Here is a 13666-nt window from a genome sequence, read left to right as displayed (position 1 = left end):
CGGCTCTTGATTTGTATCAAACGCCTTGGTGTTGGGAGCCCAGAGCCGCTGGATCAATCGTCTTCAGCAAGTTCCATGGGGTAAAACACAGGTTTATTCGTGAGAAAAACATACATTCAACAAGACACATTCAGACGGGCGATATATGCAACACCAGATGTTCGCTGGCCGTCCCTATTCACCTGAACATCGTGGCACAAAATACCACTGTTTGCAACGGTTGACTTCGCCATTGCCCCGCCCTGCGAGTCCCGTAAAATTGTGTTTCTTGATACCGATGATTTGCACACGAATTTCAAGGATCGCTATCAACAGGGCTACTTGATGCAACAAGAGGAGCTCTGCGCAACGCGAGTGGTCTACGAATGTCACAGGCCCCGCCTGTAGGCTCACGTATGCCAAGAAACCGTGTTGCGCAAGCAGACATCACCAAGCCGTAGACTCGACACTTCAGCCACGATTTCCGTCGTGCGTCTCAGCACTATCATCCAGTAGGTCGTCAGTAATGTCCTTAGCACTATACTTCGGTTGATCCTGATGGCTGGGCAAATATGATGTCAGCACTAATGAAGTCTAGGCATGAGACGACCACATGCACCTTTCAATGCGTATATCAATGTTCACTTCCTCCATAAGGTTTGAAGAAGATTGATGTTTGCCATCATTGGACTCGATGTCAAGTTACACTCGCCCTCTGTTGCACTTGTCTAGCATGCGCTCTATCCTCCTGCTCTTAGCGGCCGTCATCGATGCTGCGTCGGGTGGCATAGTGACCCAAGCTAATCAGAATTAGGAGGTTCTCTCACCTATCCCAATTGCACCCCACCAAGAACATTCTGTTGTCGCACTCTCCAATACCAGACTCACCATAGTAGGAGGAATTCTACCAAACCCAGACACTAGCGTTAGATTCAACACAACCTCTTTTATATAGTTCTACAATATTCCCACTAACTCGTAGTCTAAGCCTATTACCGCTCCCATCCAGGTCAACCATCCTAACGTTGCGGCCTTAAGGCGGTGGGTGATCTAGCCGCACCTGAGCGACATAGTGGCGAGCCCCAGCAGTACGACAGAGCCTCATAAGACGGTACTTTTTTGTCATCGCGCAGGGAGATTACGGGAATCTCGCACTCCGGAACTTTGGACGACTTTAGCGCTGGTCGCATATCTAAAACGCGGATCGACCCCACGGGTAGGATGCCGTGAGAATAGGTTGGACGCATGGTTTTCCGTTTGGGCGACTAATGATGCAAATTCTGACTCAAATATAAGAACCCCGCTCTGAGTTGGAGCCTAGGGTTGGGAGCATCACAATGTGCTGCCGACCGCGAATGTTCACAGACCTCGGGAGGCAGCACAAAAGAGCGGACGCTTTGATCCGCTTGATAGACGAACTTGAATCGATTGAAGGCAAAGTTTGGACCAAATGTAATGAGATGGTATCGGATGAGTTGTTTATGGTTAAATGACGCAAGAGCCTTGTTAGCTGGGAATGCTGCAAGATTGAAGTCCCGATGCTGACAGCGGCTTGGTCAGACAAATGCAGCAGCGCCTGACTGCGGATCTTGTGACACCTACCTACTCGGACATAGTGCACTTCTTGGCCACTTCGCCCAACAGAGCGTTAGAGGAAACTTTTGCCCCGAATTTGCTCAGACATAGTGCAAGACGGAACTCGGCCCCGGGCCACTTGACAAATTGACTTGGATGTGTATTGTGTACGTATCCTTGAGAACGGGCAAAACCTTTACACGCGGTTACGAAGGGCCCGCCGTTCTCGCCTGGCGGGGGGAGATCTCTTTACTCTCAGCCCATTCTTGTTCCATTAAATAGAGCTTGACATTGTCAAGAGTCGTCTCTTCTATCTCGGTATTGTAGAAATCCTCGATCTTACTGATTAGACAGGTATCATCTGAGGTAACCAAATTGACAACGGCACCATTTCGGCCGAAGCGTCCGCTACGACCGACACGATGTACATAACCCTCATAGTTAGCATGCAGATCATAGTTGATAACCAAAGGAATCTGCTGAACATCTATACCACGGGCGAGGAGCTCAGTAGCAATCAATAACTTCGCCGAACCAGAACAAAATTGCTTCATGATTTCAGCACGTTCAAACGCTGGCATATCCCCGTGCATGGCGGAGAAGGGAAGGTTGGGGGCATTGATCTTCTCCTTGAGCCATTCGGTCTTTTTGCGGGTGTTGCAGAATGTGATTGTCTGAAACGTCGTGATACTTGCGCATAGGTGGAGGAAGGTTTCAAGCTTACACTCGTCCTTCTCAACATTAATATAGAACTGCTTGATGCCTTCGAGGCGGAAATCCTTCTTCTTGATGTAGATATGACGAGGGTTACGCATTAAGATTCCAGTAGCTTCGAGAAGGTCCTGTGGCATTGAAGTAGAGGTAACTAAAACCTGGACCGGCTTTGAAAGAAGGTGGAAGATATCGTAGATCTGATCCGCGAAACCACGCTGGGATACTTTGGTTAGTAATAATCTTAAGAGAATCCAAAGCTTGCCCAAACGCTTACAGCAAGAATTTCATCAGCTTCGTCAAGGACAAGCGTCTCTATGTTCGCAGTCTTGAGCATATCACGCTGTATCATGTCCTTAAGGCGGCCAGGTGTTCCAACCACCACCGGGGGGGCATCCTGGAGAATCTTCTCGTTGTCGAGCACGCTGACTCCACCGATACAGGCACCACACCGGATATTCATTAAGTCGCCAATAGCAACTATGAACTCCTGGGTCTGCAAAACCAACTCGCGGCTGGGAACCAAGATCAGGGTTTGGCAGGCTTTCAGATCAGGATTGACCTTCTGAAGGGTGGAGATAACCAAAGTAGCCGTCTTGCCAGCACCGTAGGAGGCTTGAGCAATTACATCTTGGCCATTGAGGATGGGCATGATAGCACATTGCTGGATAGAAGAAGGGCGTTCAAAACCGTAGGCGTACACTAGCGGGTTGTCTTGCTTAGCAACTAGACGTAGCATAATTGTTCCAATGTATCATTGGGACTTACCACCACGGATAAGATTGGGCTTGAGGTTCATATCATCAAAGGCGACCGTCTTCTTGTGTCCAGACTCCGTGTATTCTGTATCACGTAAGTCAGCATTCGGAGTTGACAATTTTTCAAGAGGATGGGAAAACTCACCCTCGGGATCATTCTCGAAGTCCATATCAAGGGCCATTGTGCTCGGTAGCCATGCGGGATCTCTTTGCAGTTGCTTTACAGATGCAGGGTCAAGAAGATGTCAAATTTTACTCATGGGAGAGAGAAGGAAAAATGAGAGCAGAGGGTTGGAAAGAATTGAAAATGCCTTAAACCGAGCCCGAACAGTGGTTACGTCATTTTTGATGCAATCCTACTGCCCTGTGTTGCATATGGGGGACTGCAGCCTAAAATCTGACTCATGAGGACTGTGCTTAATCGCGGGGAAGGGCACCTGTTTGTGCGTCAGCCGCTAGCGTACACAGGCTGTGAGAGACATCTGGAAGCCAGTCTCGAGTTCATTATTGGGTGCGCTCCCGTTCAAAAATCACATTCGAGGCAGGGAGCAATACTGCTGCGCCTTGGGCATGTGCCGTGCCTAGACTTGATAGGTACAGAACACTTTGAGAAACAAATGAACTGTTTATTAAAGATAGTTATAGCTTTAGGTATTAAAGATCGTAGTTGAGATTGCATGGGAAGTAGCTCTTCTTGACATGGCCAGCGAGACCACCCTCATAGTATCCCCTGAACGAGGTGTTGACGTCGCAGATGGGGAAGTTGAAGACGTACGGCGCCTGGATGTTGACTTCCGCCATGGCGTCAATCTGTTCAGCGTCCAGGATTCCGGGCACCCGAGGATTCTCCTGGTTCTTATTGCCGTGGGCCTTGAAGGTGTTGATGGAGCTGCCTTTCTGTTAGCTTCACATCCTCTGAAGAATCACCGGCAGTTGAAAGAGAGAAGAATTGCGTACCCCCTGACCATATCCTCCCTTGTAACGCCGCCCCATAAAGGTCCCAGGGTGCTCGTGCCGGGGAGGCCGTCGAACTTAGAACAGCCGATGCCGTACTTGTCGTCGTCGCACTCTTGCTTGGGGTTTTCGGCGGCGAGGAGGAAGTAAGCACGGTCGTCGATGCAGACCTTTTCGGACTTGATGGCGCCGTTAGTGATGCGCAGCTTGATCCACTCGTCGTTGTCTGCGGCATCGCAGCTGCGTTTCGAATCGACGATGCTAGATGTCGTCAGCACTTTGCCCCAAAGCTGTTGCTTCTTCCGATCTTTATGAGAGGATGAGGGATGCATACAATGGGTTTAGATCCCGGTTGGAGATCTTCCAGCCCAGGGGGATCAGCGTGGCATACAAAGCCTTGTCAATGTCTGCCCGCAGCTCCTTGGTCGAAGGAATGACAGTCACCGAGGAAATCATCTTGCCGTTGGCAATCATCTTGGACAGTCTGTCGCCCTTACCGCTGAAGATCTCGATCGCGAACTTGTCAATGGCCGTCTCCCACGCGTTGATTACCAGCTTCAAGTTCACTGTGAGGGCCGAGTCCCGGCTAGTCACAACGTTGCCTATGAGGTCCTTGGTCAGGGTAAACCCACCCAAGACCATATCGTTGGTGAAATCCTTGAGCGTGCTGAAGTCGTCGCCGTGGTTCTTCGCCCAGGGCACTTTGTTGATCGCTTTGTTCCACGTTGGAGCCATGACGGCGCCGTAGCCGAGGGTGAGGATGTCGATGAGAATAGCCACGCTCAGATCGCTGTCCTTTACGGGGGAGAAGGTTTTGCCAAACGGCTCGATCGAATTCGTGGCGTCAGCGTACGAGTCACCCAGTGCCTCGTACGTGTTCCACAGGATGGCGTTGATGTTGCGGAACGAGTTAAGGATGAAGTAGCCCGCGGGGGCGTTGGTGTCGTTACATTGCAAGGAGGAGCCCCCCGTGCAGCCGTTGCCTCCCGTCAGCTTGTGGCAGTCCATGGACTCGGGTCCGTTGAAGAAATTGCTGATAGAGCGGGTGAACGCGAAGTCGGGGTTCGACTCACTATCCGACTTGTAGTTCCGGAGGGCGGCGGCCCAGGCCGCGGGCGTCAGGACCTGATCCCAGCGCCACTCGGCGTCCTTTCTGGCATCTGTGACGCCTTGGTGCGTGCATGGAATCTCTCTCCAACCGTCTTCGATAGGCTGAGCGCCGCCACCGCCGGGGGTACCCTCGATAGGTTGTCCCGGTGGTGGCATAACGATTTCAGGCTCGTACGAAGGATCCCAGTCGTCGCCGTTGCGATTTCCACCGCACCTGTTGTACGCCGTGACGGCCGTGTTGGGGAATGTCGCCTGAATACTATGCAGGTCCGCGCGGCCGTCGCCGTCAAAGTCCGGGAAGTACTGGCACGAACCGGCGAAGCTTCCGACATACGCCTTCTCCGGTCCTCCGGCTGGGATTGTCGCCCAGTGGTACCGAGACCCTCCGATATCCCTGCGGCCGAGGTTGTAGTACACAAAAGAGTCGCCGGTGAACTTCTCGATCCATATGATGTCGGCTTTACCGTCACCGTCGACGTCCGCGAACTGCAGGTTGGCGCGGTCGTGGCCCTTGGCGCTGAAGAACTGGTCGACATGCGTCCAGCCGCCGTTACCGTCCTGCGTCCATCCCCACATGCGGCCATCCTTCTCAACACAGACGTAGTCGGCTCTTCCACTTCCCGTAATATCGGCGAAACGTATCGGCCAGTCGCGGAAGCCGACGCCGCGCTTCTCGGGGCAATTAAGCGCAGGGGCCGGGTTGGCGATGTACTGCCAGTTGAAACCCCCTCCGGGTGTGTAGTTGTTCTTCCACATTTCCACGCGGTTCCCGTTGTTGTGGTCGACGTAAATGATATCGCACCTGCCATCGCCATCAAAGTCGGTCAGATGGATATCGCGACGGTCGAGATCCCTGGGCGGCTTGAAGAAGGCCTTTTGTCCCGGCTGCTTCCAGTAACTCTCGCCGTTGGCGATGAAGTCCTTGCCAGCATTCTCAAACAGGTCCATCTCGCCCTTAGAGAGAACCCAAATGTAGTCATCGCGCCCGTTGCCCGTCATATCGCAGTAAAAGTTACCGTCAGCCTTAGGCTTGGTCGCACCGTAACCCTTGCTCTTCCACACCCTAACTTTGAACTCGTGCTTCCCGTTAGAGAGCTCCTTGTGCTCCATCCAGACGTAGTCCTTGCGCGATAGGAGACCAAAGTCCTGCGGGCTGCCGTACACACGGGCAAAGTGAATCCTGTTCCGGATACCGTTGGCCATGCCGCCCGTGTGCGTTGGAGATTTGCCCGAAGCCTTGTTGGTGCCGATTCGCCAGGCAGAGTAGAGGCCATCACCTTCCTTGCCCCAGTGACAGCTTCGCGAGTTGGTATACGTCGTCGTCTGTCCGTTGTCGGAAACCCAGAGCCAGTCGGCGCGACCGTCACCGTTGAGATCTTCGAAGCGTGTGCCGGCGAGGTTGCCCATGCCTTTACCCTCGAAACGCCTACCCATGGCCTGGAAGTAGGATGGCTTGTTGCCGATGCCACCGTTGCGCCAGACCCAAGCGTCGCCGTTACCTCTGAGACCGACGAAGTCGGCTCGTCCGTCGCCGTCAATGTCGGCAATGCGGATGTCGGCCTGGGCGTAGGCAGGATCCCTGGCCTTCCAGGTACCAATGTGTGTAAACGTGGGCAGTGTGCCGCCGCCACCGTTTCCGTTATTGATGCTGGCAAACACAGCACCGTCGGAGCCGATGCAGACAAAGTCATCGAGCCCGTCGCCGTTGAGGTCAGCCCACTGGACTCCTCTCTGAATGCAGTTGTCGTGTACGTCGAGGTCGCCAATCATGGTGAATTTGCCGTCGCCGTCATTTCTGCGCACAGCGTATAGGACCTTGTCTCCGTTCTTGATCCAACCGAGCAGATCGTCACGGTCCGAGCGGAAGATGCGGGCAAAGAACCACTGGTCGCGATCCCAGTCGCTAGTGATGGTGGTAACGGCGCCCATGTCCTGAGCGTCGTGGATGTACTCACCATCATCGTAGCCGCTGCCGACCTGTGTGAGAGCACCAGCGTTGATGCCGTTGCCTGGCACCTTGTGGCAGCCGACACCTCCTTGATCGAGAGCATCCCCGGCGTCTAGAGGTTCCACCAGTCGGCCTTGAAACCTCGCACGGCCGATGGCGGCGTAGATAGGCCCGGCCATCTTCTTGAACCCCTGCGCGTTGGGGTGGACACCGTCATCAAGATCCGACAGAGCGATGTGGCCATCCATCTCTGCGAGGAAGATGGGTCGCCCCTGGGCGTACAGCTCCCGCACGACCTCACGATATTTCTCATTGACGGCTTGACGTCTAGCATCAGCTTCACCACCGATCGGCAGGATAGTTGTGGCGATGACAACAGTCCCGGGGGAGATGTTGTCCCAGAGGCCCTGGATCATGTTGCGGAAACGGATGTGCTGGTTCGCATTGTCAATACTGCGAACAATGTCGTTGGTGCCAGCATTGATGATGACCATGTTAGGCTTGAACTTATAGGAAGCCTTGGAGAGGTCGTGGATTTCAGAAACGATAAACCCAGATACAGCTTCGACGTCCTATATACGGTCAGTCATTCTGTCGTTAAACGGGCCTGCGTACTAAGATGTTTACGTTATCTTTCATATTGCCGCTGTTCTTGGTGCCGACCATGTCGACCGGGTGGCCGTCATGGCGCAACTGCTGGCGCAGAACCTTGCGGTAGCTGGATGGAAGCTTCTGATTAGCAGATAGATACTTTTGGGCACACCAAGCTTCATTCAGCTTCTTGAGACGAACCTGTTCTGGTCGGGCGAGCCGACACCAAAGACAATGGAGGCGCCCAGGGCCATGATTCTCAGAGGCGTCTTGTCATCACGCCTCTTCGGACCGTGGTATCCAACATCATCATCCAGCTGGGCCCATGCTGTTGTCTCGTTGACAATAGGATCATCAATGAAAGTAACATCCGTGGAAGTGGGGTGGGCTGTCACAGTGTCCGCGAAGAGGAGCGCCTGCGAGCCGAGCCAGGAGAGGCTGACAAGAGAATTGAGGAACCTCATCTTGCGCCTCGAGAACTAAAAGAGAGACAGAGTTAAGGCTTTGTGCAACACAGATGGATGGCAATTCATTCAAAAGGGGGTGGGATGGGATCTGCGCTCCATTTATATGAATTCGGATGGCATACTCTGCACATCACGCTGCATCGTGTCAATGATGAGTGACATGCGAGGAGCGATATCGTCAGCCGACTTTCGAACGACCGTCCGTGTTCATGCGACAGGCCTTCTCCTGCCATGACACCTGACGACCTAATCACAACAGGACTTTGGTAAGATCCTGGATGCTTCGGAAATTGAGGCCTCAATGCCCGAGACAGAGGTCGCCTACGGCATGCTGCTTATCGGTGTCGGAACTGAGAGCGTTACCTTCGGTACCCCGGGTGTGCGTGAGAAATATTGCTTCTTGAAGGAGATCGGCGATGCCCAGGCTAGGCTGCCACTTACAATACAGGAAACTGACTATCAACAATTGATATCTTGGGTTTTCTCCTGTCAATCTCGTACTCCGAGATAGACTTGGCCATCACGTGCCTTTACGATCCCTCCTCTACAGGCTGGACGGTGATCGCCTGTCACTAAACCCTACGCCCTAGCCAAGCACTCATTGTTCCCTGTTAAGCATAAGTTCCTGCTCGCAGACAGTTCGCATGGTTTACGAAAGGGGTGGTTCGTATCGCGCCACCTGAACCAGCCGTAGCGAGATCATGCAACGAGAAGAGTACCTGGCCGGCACTGTGACATTGGATCGCACAGGGCCACAGGCAGCAAACCGCACCCGCGTCCCCGTGGCCATCCCATCCTATCCCAGCTTTCCAATACGCCCGATTCGGTGCCGCGTACCGCTAGGCCCAGAGCCCCGGCCGCTGTGGCCTGTTTCCTCCGGTTCAAGTGCAACCTTCCCGAACAGGCATCGAACCTTCTGGCCATCTTGGCATATGAGGAGGTTCCGAAGTTCCTTCTCACCATCTTAGCACTTGAAGAACTGCTGAAGTTCCCTCTAGCCATCTTGGCAATGAGGAACTACTGAAGTTCCTTCTAACCATCTTGGCAATGAGGAACTACTGAAGTTCCTTCTAACCATCTTGGCATATGAGGAAATGCTGAAGTTCCTGTCAGCAATCTTCACATAAATTGACATAAGGACCTACTCAATATGGCGTTGCAATGTCTCTAGTGCTGACGGAGCTGCGCTTCAATGGTTCTTCCTCAAAATACCAAGCCGGTATGTCCAGCATGCTGGTAACTAAACGAAGCATACAGCGCCTCTTCAAACACCAACTCTCTCTAGCATGTTCTTATAGATAGGATGCGCTTCCTCTGAGAAGTTCCTCTTTTATCTAAAGAAAATAATACCTAGTAATAGAACGTTAAACTCCACAGATAGGATCTTCACTACGTGGCATAAATGTGTCATATGTAGACCAATTATTCTTTCAGTCGATTTAGAAGCCAGACTACTATTTAACATCCCACACCTACTTTTAGCTACCCCCTACATTTGGCTACCCTAAAAATGCCTCACCGCTATAATGACCACTAACTTCAACCTTCTACAACTTCACTAATTTTAATCTAATCGCCCTTATCTTTCATATATATTTTCTTTTAATTAAGATACCCTAATATACTAAAGATAACATTAACTAAGCTCTTAAAGCTATTATATATAGTACTAATATAAAAAAAACTATATTTAAATAAAGTATACTATAATTAATACTAAAAAATTATATAAAAGGTTATTAAGTAAAGGATATAGCTTTTTCTAATCTATAAAGACTCTCTATAAACTAAGAAAGCTATTTAGCTAAATAAGTTTAAATTTAAGCTACTTTAAGCTTATTTTTAACCTATTAATAACTTAAGGATTTTACTAAACGTATCCTATAAATCTATAAGGACTCTTAGTTTCTTAGAAAAAACTAAGTATAGTTTTTTATTAAGAAGAACCTATCTATAAAGGTCTAAAGAAATAGAGTAATTAATTCTTAGTATATTAATAAAGCTTTAATTAATATAATTAGGTAATAGTTTAAGTACTTCGTTATACCTAAGATTATAGCTATTAAAGCCTCTAATTAATATAATATAGATAAGACTAATATTCTAAAAGGTAGAGGATTAAATAGGCTTATTCTTAGATTATTAGAAACTTATTCTATCTATAAGAAATAGCTTAGATTATATACTTAGATATTTCTAATTAAGTATATCTCTATAACTAGTAAAGTACTACCTCTACTTATTATATATAAAGGTAAGAGTATTTAGTAGTAATAATTCTTTCTAAATCTAATACTATATAAATCCTAGAAGTTTATAGCTATAGAAAATAGGTAGACTTTAGACTCTATAGTTATTAAGTAGTTAATAGAGGTCTTTATTCCTTTAACTTAGCTAGGGGACCCCTTAGAGGTTAGATTATTAATCTTAGATAGTTATAAAAGCTATAAAACTACTACTTTTATATATATATACTTTAGGAATAAGATATACTTACTATTCTTACTAGTATATATATTATATATCCTTTAGCTACTTAATTAGTTAGTTTTTAAGCCTCTTAAAGCAGTATATAAAAAAGAGCTAACCCTACTAGCTAAATAAGATACTAGTATAGTTATAAGTAAGAGAAACTTTATTATATACTATAGTAAAGTATATAAAGTAGCTCTAATAAGTAAGAATATTATTAGTAATTAGAAATAGATTAGTTTATAGCCTATTAGTATAGCTAGACCTCTTATAAGCTCTTTACTACTTAAAAATACTTTAACTCCTATTAAACTAGCTAGTTAGGTCTATAAAGGGCTCTCTAATAGTAAAGTAAGTAAAAAATAGGTAGTAGATATATCTATAGTCCCTTAGTTAACCCCTAAAAAGAGGGATAAGCTTTAGGATTAATTTAGCCTATTTAGTAAACTAGATAATAATAAGTATATATAGCGCTTACTTTTTTAGAAGGTTTAGAAAAGCTTTAATAAAAAAGTATATTAATTAATAGTAGCTTAGTAAAAGATTAAGGCTTTATAGGTAGAGGTTAATATTAGTAGGGCTAGAAAATAGAAGAAGGTTAAAATAAGCTTAAATTTGAAGTTTACTAATATTAAAGCTATTTAGAAGGCTTAAATTAAAATAGGTGAACTTAAAAGTAGTATAGATAAATCTAGTAAGTCTAAAAACCTTAGTAATAGCAAAAGTTATATTATTATAGTATCATAATATATATAAATATTAGTTAAAGTTAATATGTATAAATATGAGGGTATTAAAAATAGGGTGGCTAAATATGGGGGGTGGCTAAAAGTAGGTGTGGGACGTTATATAGTTCATGTTCTAATAATTGAAGGCGGTGCCTTTGTGAGTACCTATCTCTTAGATTCGCCTTTTTGTCTTTCGTTCCACTCTTCAGCTTCTTCGCATCTTTTCTGCAGTGACGATTTCATAAGAGAAAACTGCTGCTAAAGCAGGGCGCTGTACTGCTTTTCGCAATAGTGGCTTATCTCAGACTCCGTAATGTGAATAAATCCGGACTGTTCTTCAATAATATCGTCGATATCGCCGCCAGATGTCTTAGTGGCTTCCCAAATGTGTCGTGCCAGCATACCTTACCACATAGTAGTTAGTACGAGAAATCTCACTTACCTATTGTGAAAGATAATAAAGACACAGACGGAGAGAATTCAATCCAAACCATGATTGTCATTATACAAAAGACTGATATGCTCAATGAAGAAGGGGTCGGGGGTCACCTCTAATATCTAATTGGGGGAGCATGGCTGCCGCCAACCTTGAGCATCCACCACAGCTGCATCGAAGCCGAAACATGAAAGCTTCCCCGTTTCATTTTGCACATCTAACCCAAGAAATCTACAATGTTGACGCCTGCTAAATAATAACACCATCATCAGGTTTTCAAGTGCGAATCGCTTCGTAAGTATCCCTCAGCATGGTCACATAAAACAGGCAAATAGACCTCATATGAAGCCTTCACTTGCATACTTTCGTATATCATGTGAAGGCTATGACGACGCTCATCAAAGGGTTATAGGTCGCTCTAAGTGAATTCCTCCTCTATTAACATATTGCTTTCCGCCCAATACTTAAGAACTACGCATAATAACCCACGACCTTTTAACTCAACGATCTTGTTTCAAAGGGATGAAGCAGACGCAGATTCCACTGGACGGAGTGATAAAGGTTGCCCAATTGTTTGAATCGGGCAAGGGCTGTCTTCTGAGAACGTCCTGATCACTGATACTGCTCGGGAAGATTATATAATCAGGTCAAATTAAGGTTGTCTCCGGTGGAAGCCCGAGAGGAGATGAGCCAGCAGAACATCTTCTACTCAGAGATGCTCTTGTAACTGCTGGTCTTTGCTCAAAAGGTTAGCATTAGTGACAGCCAGAAGGAGATTGTGCGCGAGCCAGACGTATTGCCTCAGAAATCGAAGAACATATATGGAAGCGTACTCAAACAGACCCATCCAATTCATTTCAGCAGGAATGGCATTGCCGCGTTGTGCAACGTTGTTTTCTTGCAATTGCCTGAGCAAAGGTAATGGGTACTGAGAGAGTTTTACGCACCACTGGGGCCAACTACGAGCACTAGCGTAGTTCGCGAGCTGTTCCGTGCGTCCAGCGCCGCATAACAAACCCAGTCTTGAAACGAAACAAACTCCAATGGGCAAGACAATCCCACCATTTTAAGATTAACGTTCATGGGGAAGTTCTCGAAACAAATATTTGAGTTTCAGATCCCCGGCAGTTTGGTGCTATGAACAGGGATTTAGAGAACCGTATCTCAATTCCTGTGGGCCACATAAAAGAAACAGTGTCCCCTGGACATTCCTATCCAGCTGTACCCAGGCAACGTGTCTGCTGGGATAAGGCTCGGCACGCATACGACACACGTTCTCCTCGGACCAAGCGGATTCGTCGGTCATTGTACTAAGAACTTCGATCCACAATCCTCTTTCATCTTCATGACATGTGCACTTAACAATGGTCGACCTCGATGATGCAATCCCTGCGCTCAATCAGCGACCGGCAGCGCTAGCCATTATTATTGTTTTTCTGGTATGCTACTCGATATGTTGTCGTTCATTTAACATACAATGCGCGATTTTCAGGCATTGCTCAGAAATGAACCACAAGGCTGACGACGTCCTCAGATCCTCGCCTATGTTTGTGGCATTGGGCGGCTGTACATCCGTTTTTTTCGTCGTTCGCCGCCCCGGCTGGGACGATGCATTGCTCATTATGGTCTTGGTATGTTGTCAATTCCCAGTCGAACGGACTCTAAGGGTCAAAATGCTAAGTTCTCTCTTCCTTCCAGGTAACCACCACTTTATTATCCATATCAACATGTATAGGTAGGGACATTGTATGTTGGTCACGAAGAAAGCACGCATTCTGACCGTGTCTATTAGCCCTCTCAAACGGGTTGGGCAAGCACTATGCTACTCTTGGATTAACTGGCACTGAGGCATTCATCAAGGCAAGCTTCCTGGATGTCTCTCTATTGGTGTAGAATCTGAAGCGCTAACTTGCCGATAGACCTTTTACATTTGCAAC

General features: G+C 47.7%; 3 protein-coding genes across 3 annotated transcripts; 1 reads left to right on the top strand and 2 right to left on the bottom strand.

The window, feature by feature from the left end:
- Positions 1-1760: 1760 nt before the first annotated feature.
- Positions 1761-3205, bottom strand: tif-1 (ATP-dependent RNA helicase eIF4A; the record flags this gene model as incomplete). The annotated part of the gene is made up of 4 exons (XM_036645758.1): positions 1761-2483; positions 2543-2967; positions 3034-3108; positions 3169-3205. The coding sequence occupies 4 exons, from the start codon at positions 3203-3205 to the stop codon at positions 1761-1763; spliced, it is 1260 nt and encodes a 419-aa protein (XP_036489284.1).
- Positions 3206-3677: 472 nt separating this feature from the next.
- On the bottom strand, positions 3678-8090 carry cesA-2 (Multidomain esterase; the record flags this gene model as incomplete). Its single annotated transcript, XM_036645757.1, has 5 exons — positions 3678-3912; positions 3981-4238; positions 4312-7607; positions 7663-7753; positions 7828-8090. 5 exons carry the CDS (start codon positions 8088-8090, stop codon positions 3678-3680), a joined length of 4143 nt encoding a protein of 1380 aa, XP_036489039.1.
- Positions 8091-13093: 5003 nt separating this feature from the next.
- CGCS363_v013907 (uncharacterized protein) lies at positions 13094-13576 on the top strand (the record flags this gene model as incomplete). Its single annotated transcript, XM_036645756.1, has 4 exons — positions 13094-13168; positions 13264-13360; positions 13428-13464; positions 13522-13576. 4 exons carry the CDS (start codon positions 13094-13096, stop codon positions 13574-13576), a joined length of 264 nt encoding a protein of 87 aa, XP_036489024.1.
- Positions 13577-13666: the final 90 nt, after the last annotated feature.

Source organism: Colletotrichum siamense (assembly GCF_013390195.1).
Source record: "Colletotrichum siamense strain Cg363 chromosome Unknown KSG_Cg363_contig09, whole genome shotgun sequence".
NCBI classification, from domain to species: domain Eukaryota; kingdom Fungi; phylum Ascomycota; class Sordariomycetes; order Glomerellales; family Glomerellaceae; genus Colletotrichum; species Colletotrichum siamense.
Note: the sequence above shows the minus strand (reverse complement) of the source record. Positions and strands in the feature narration are given on the sequence as shown.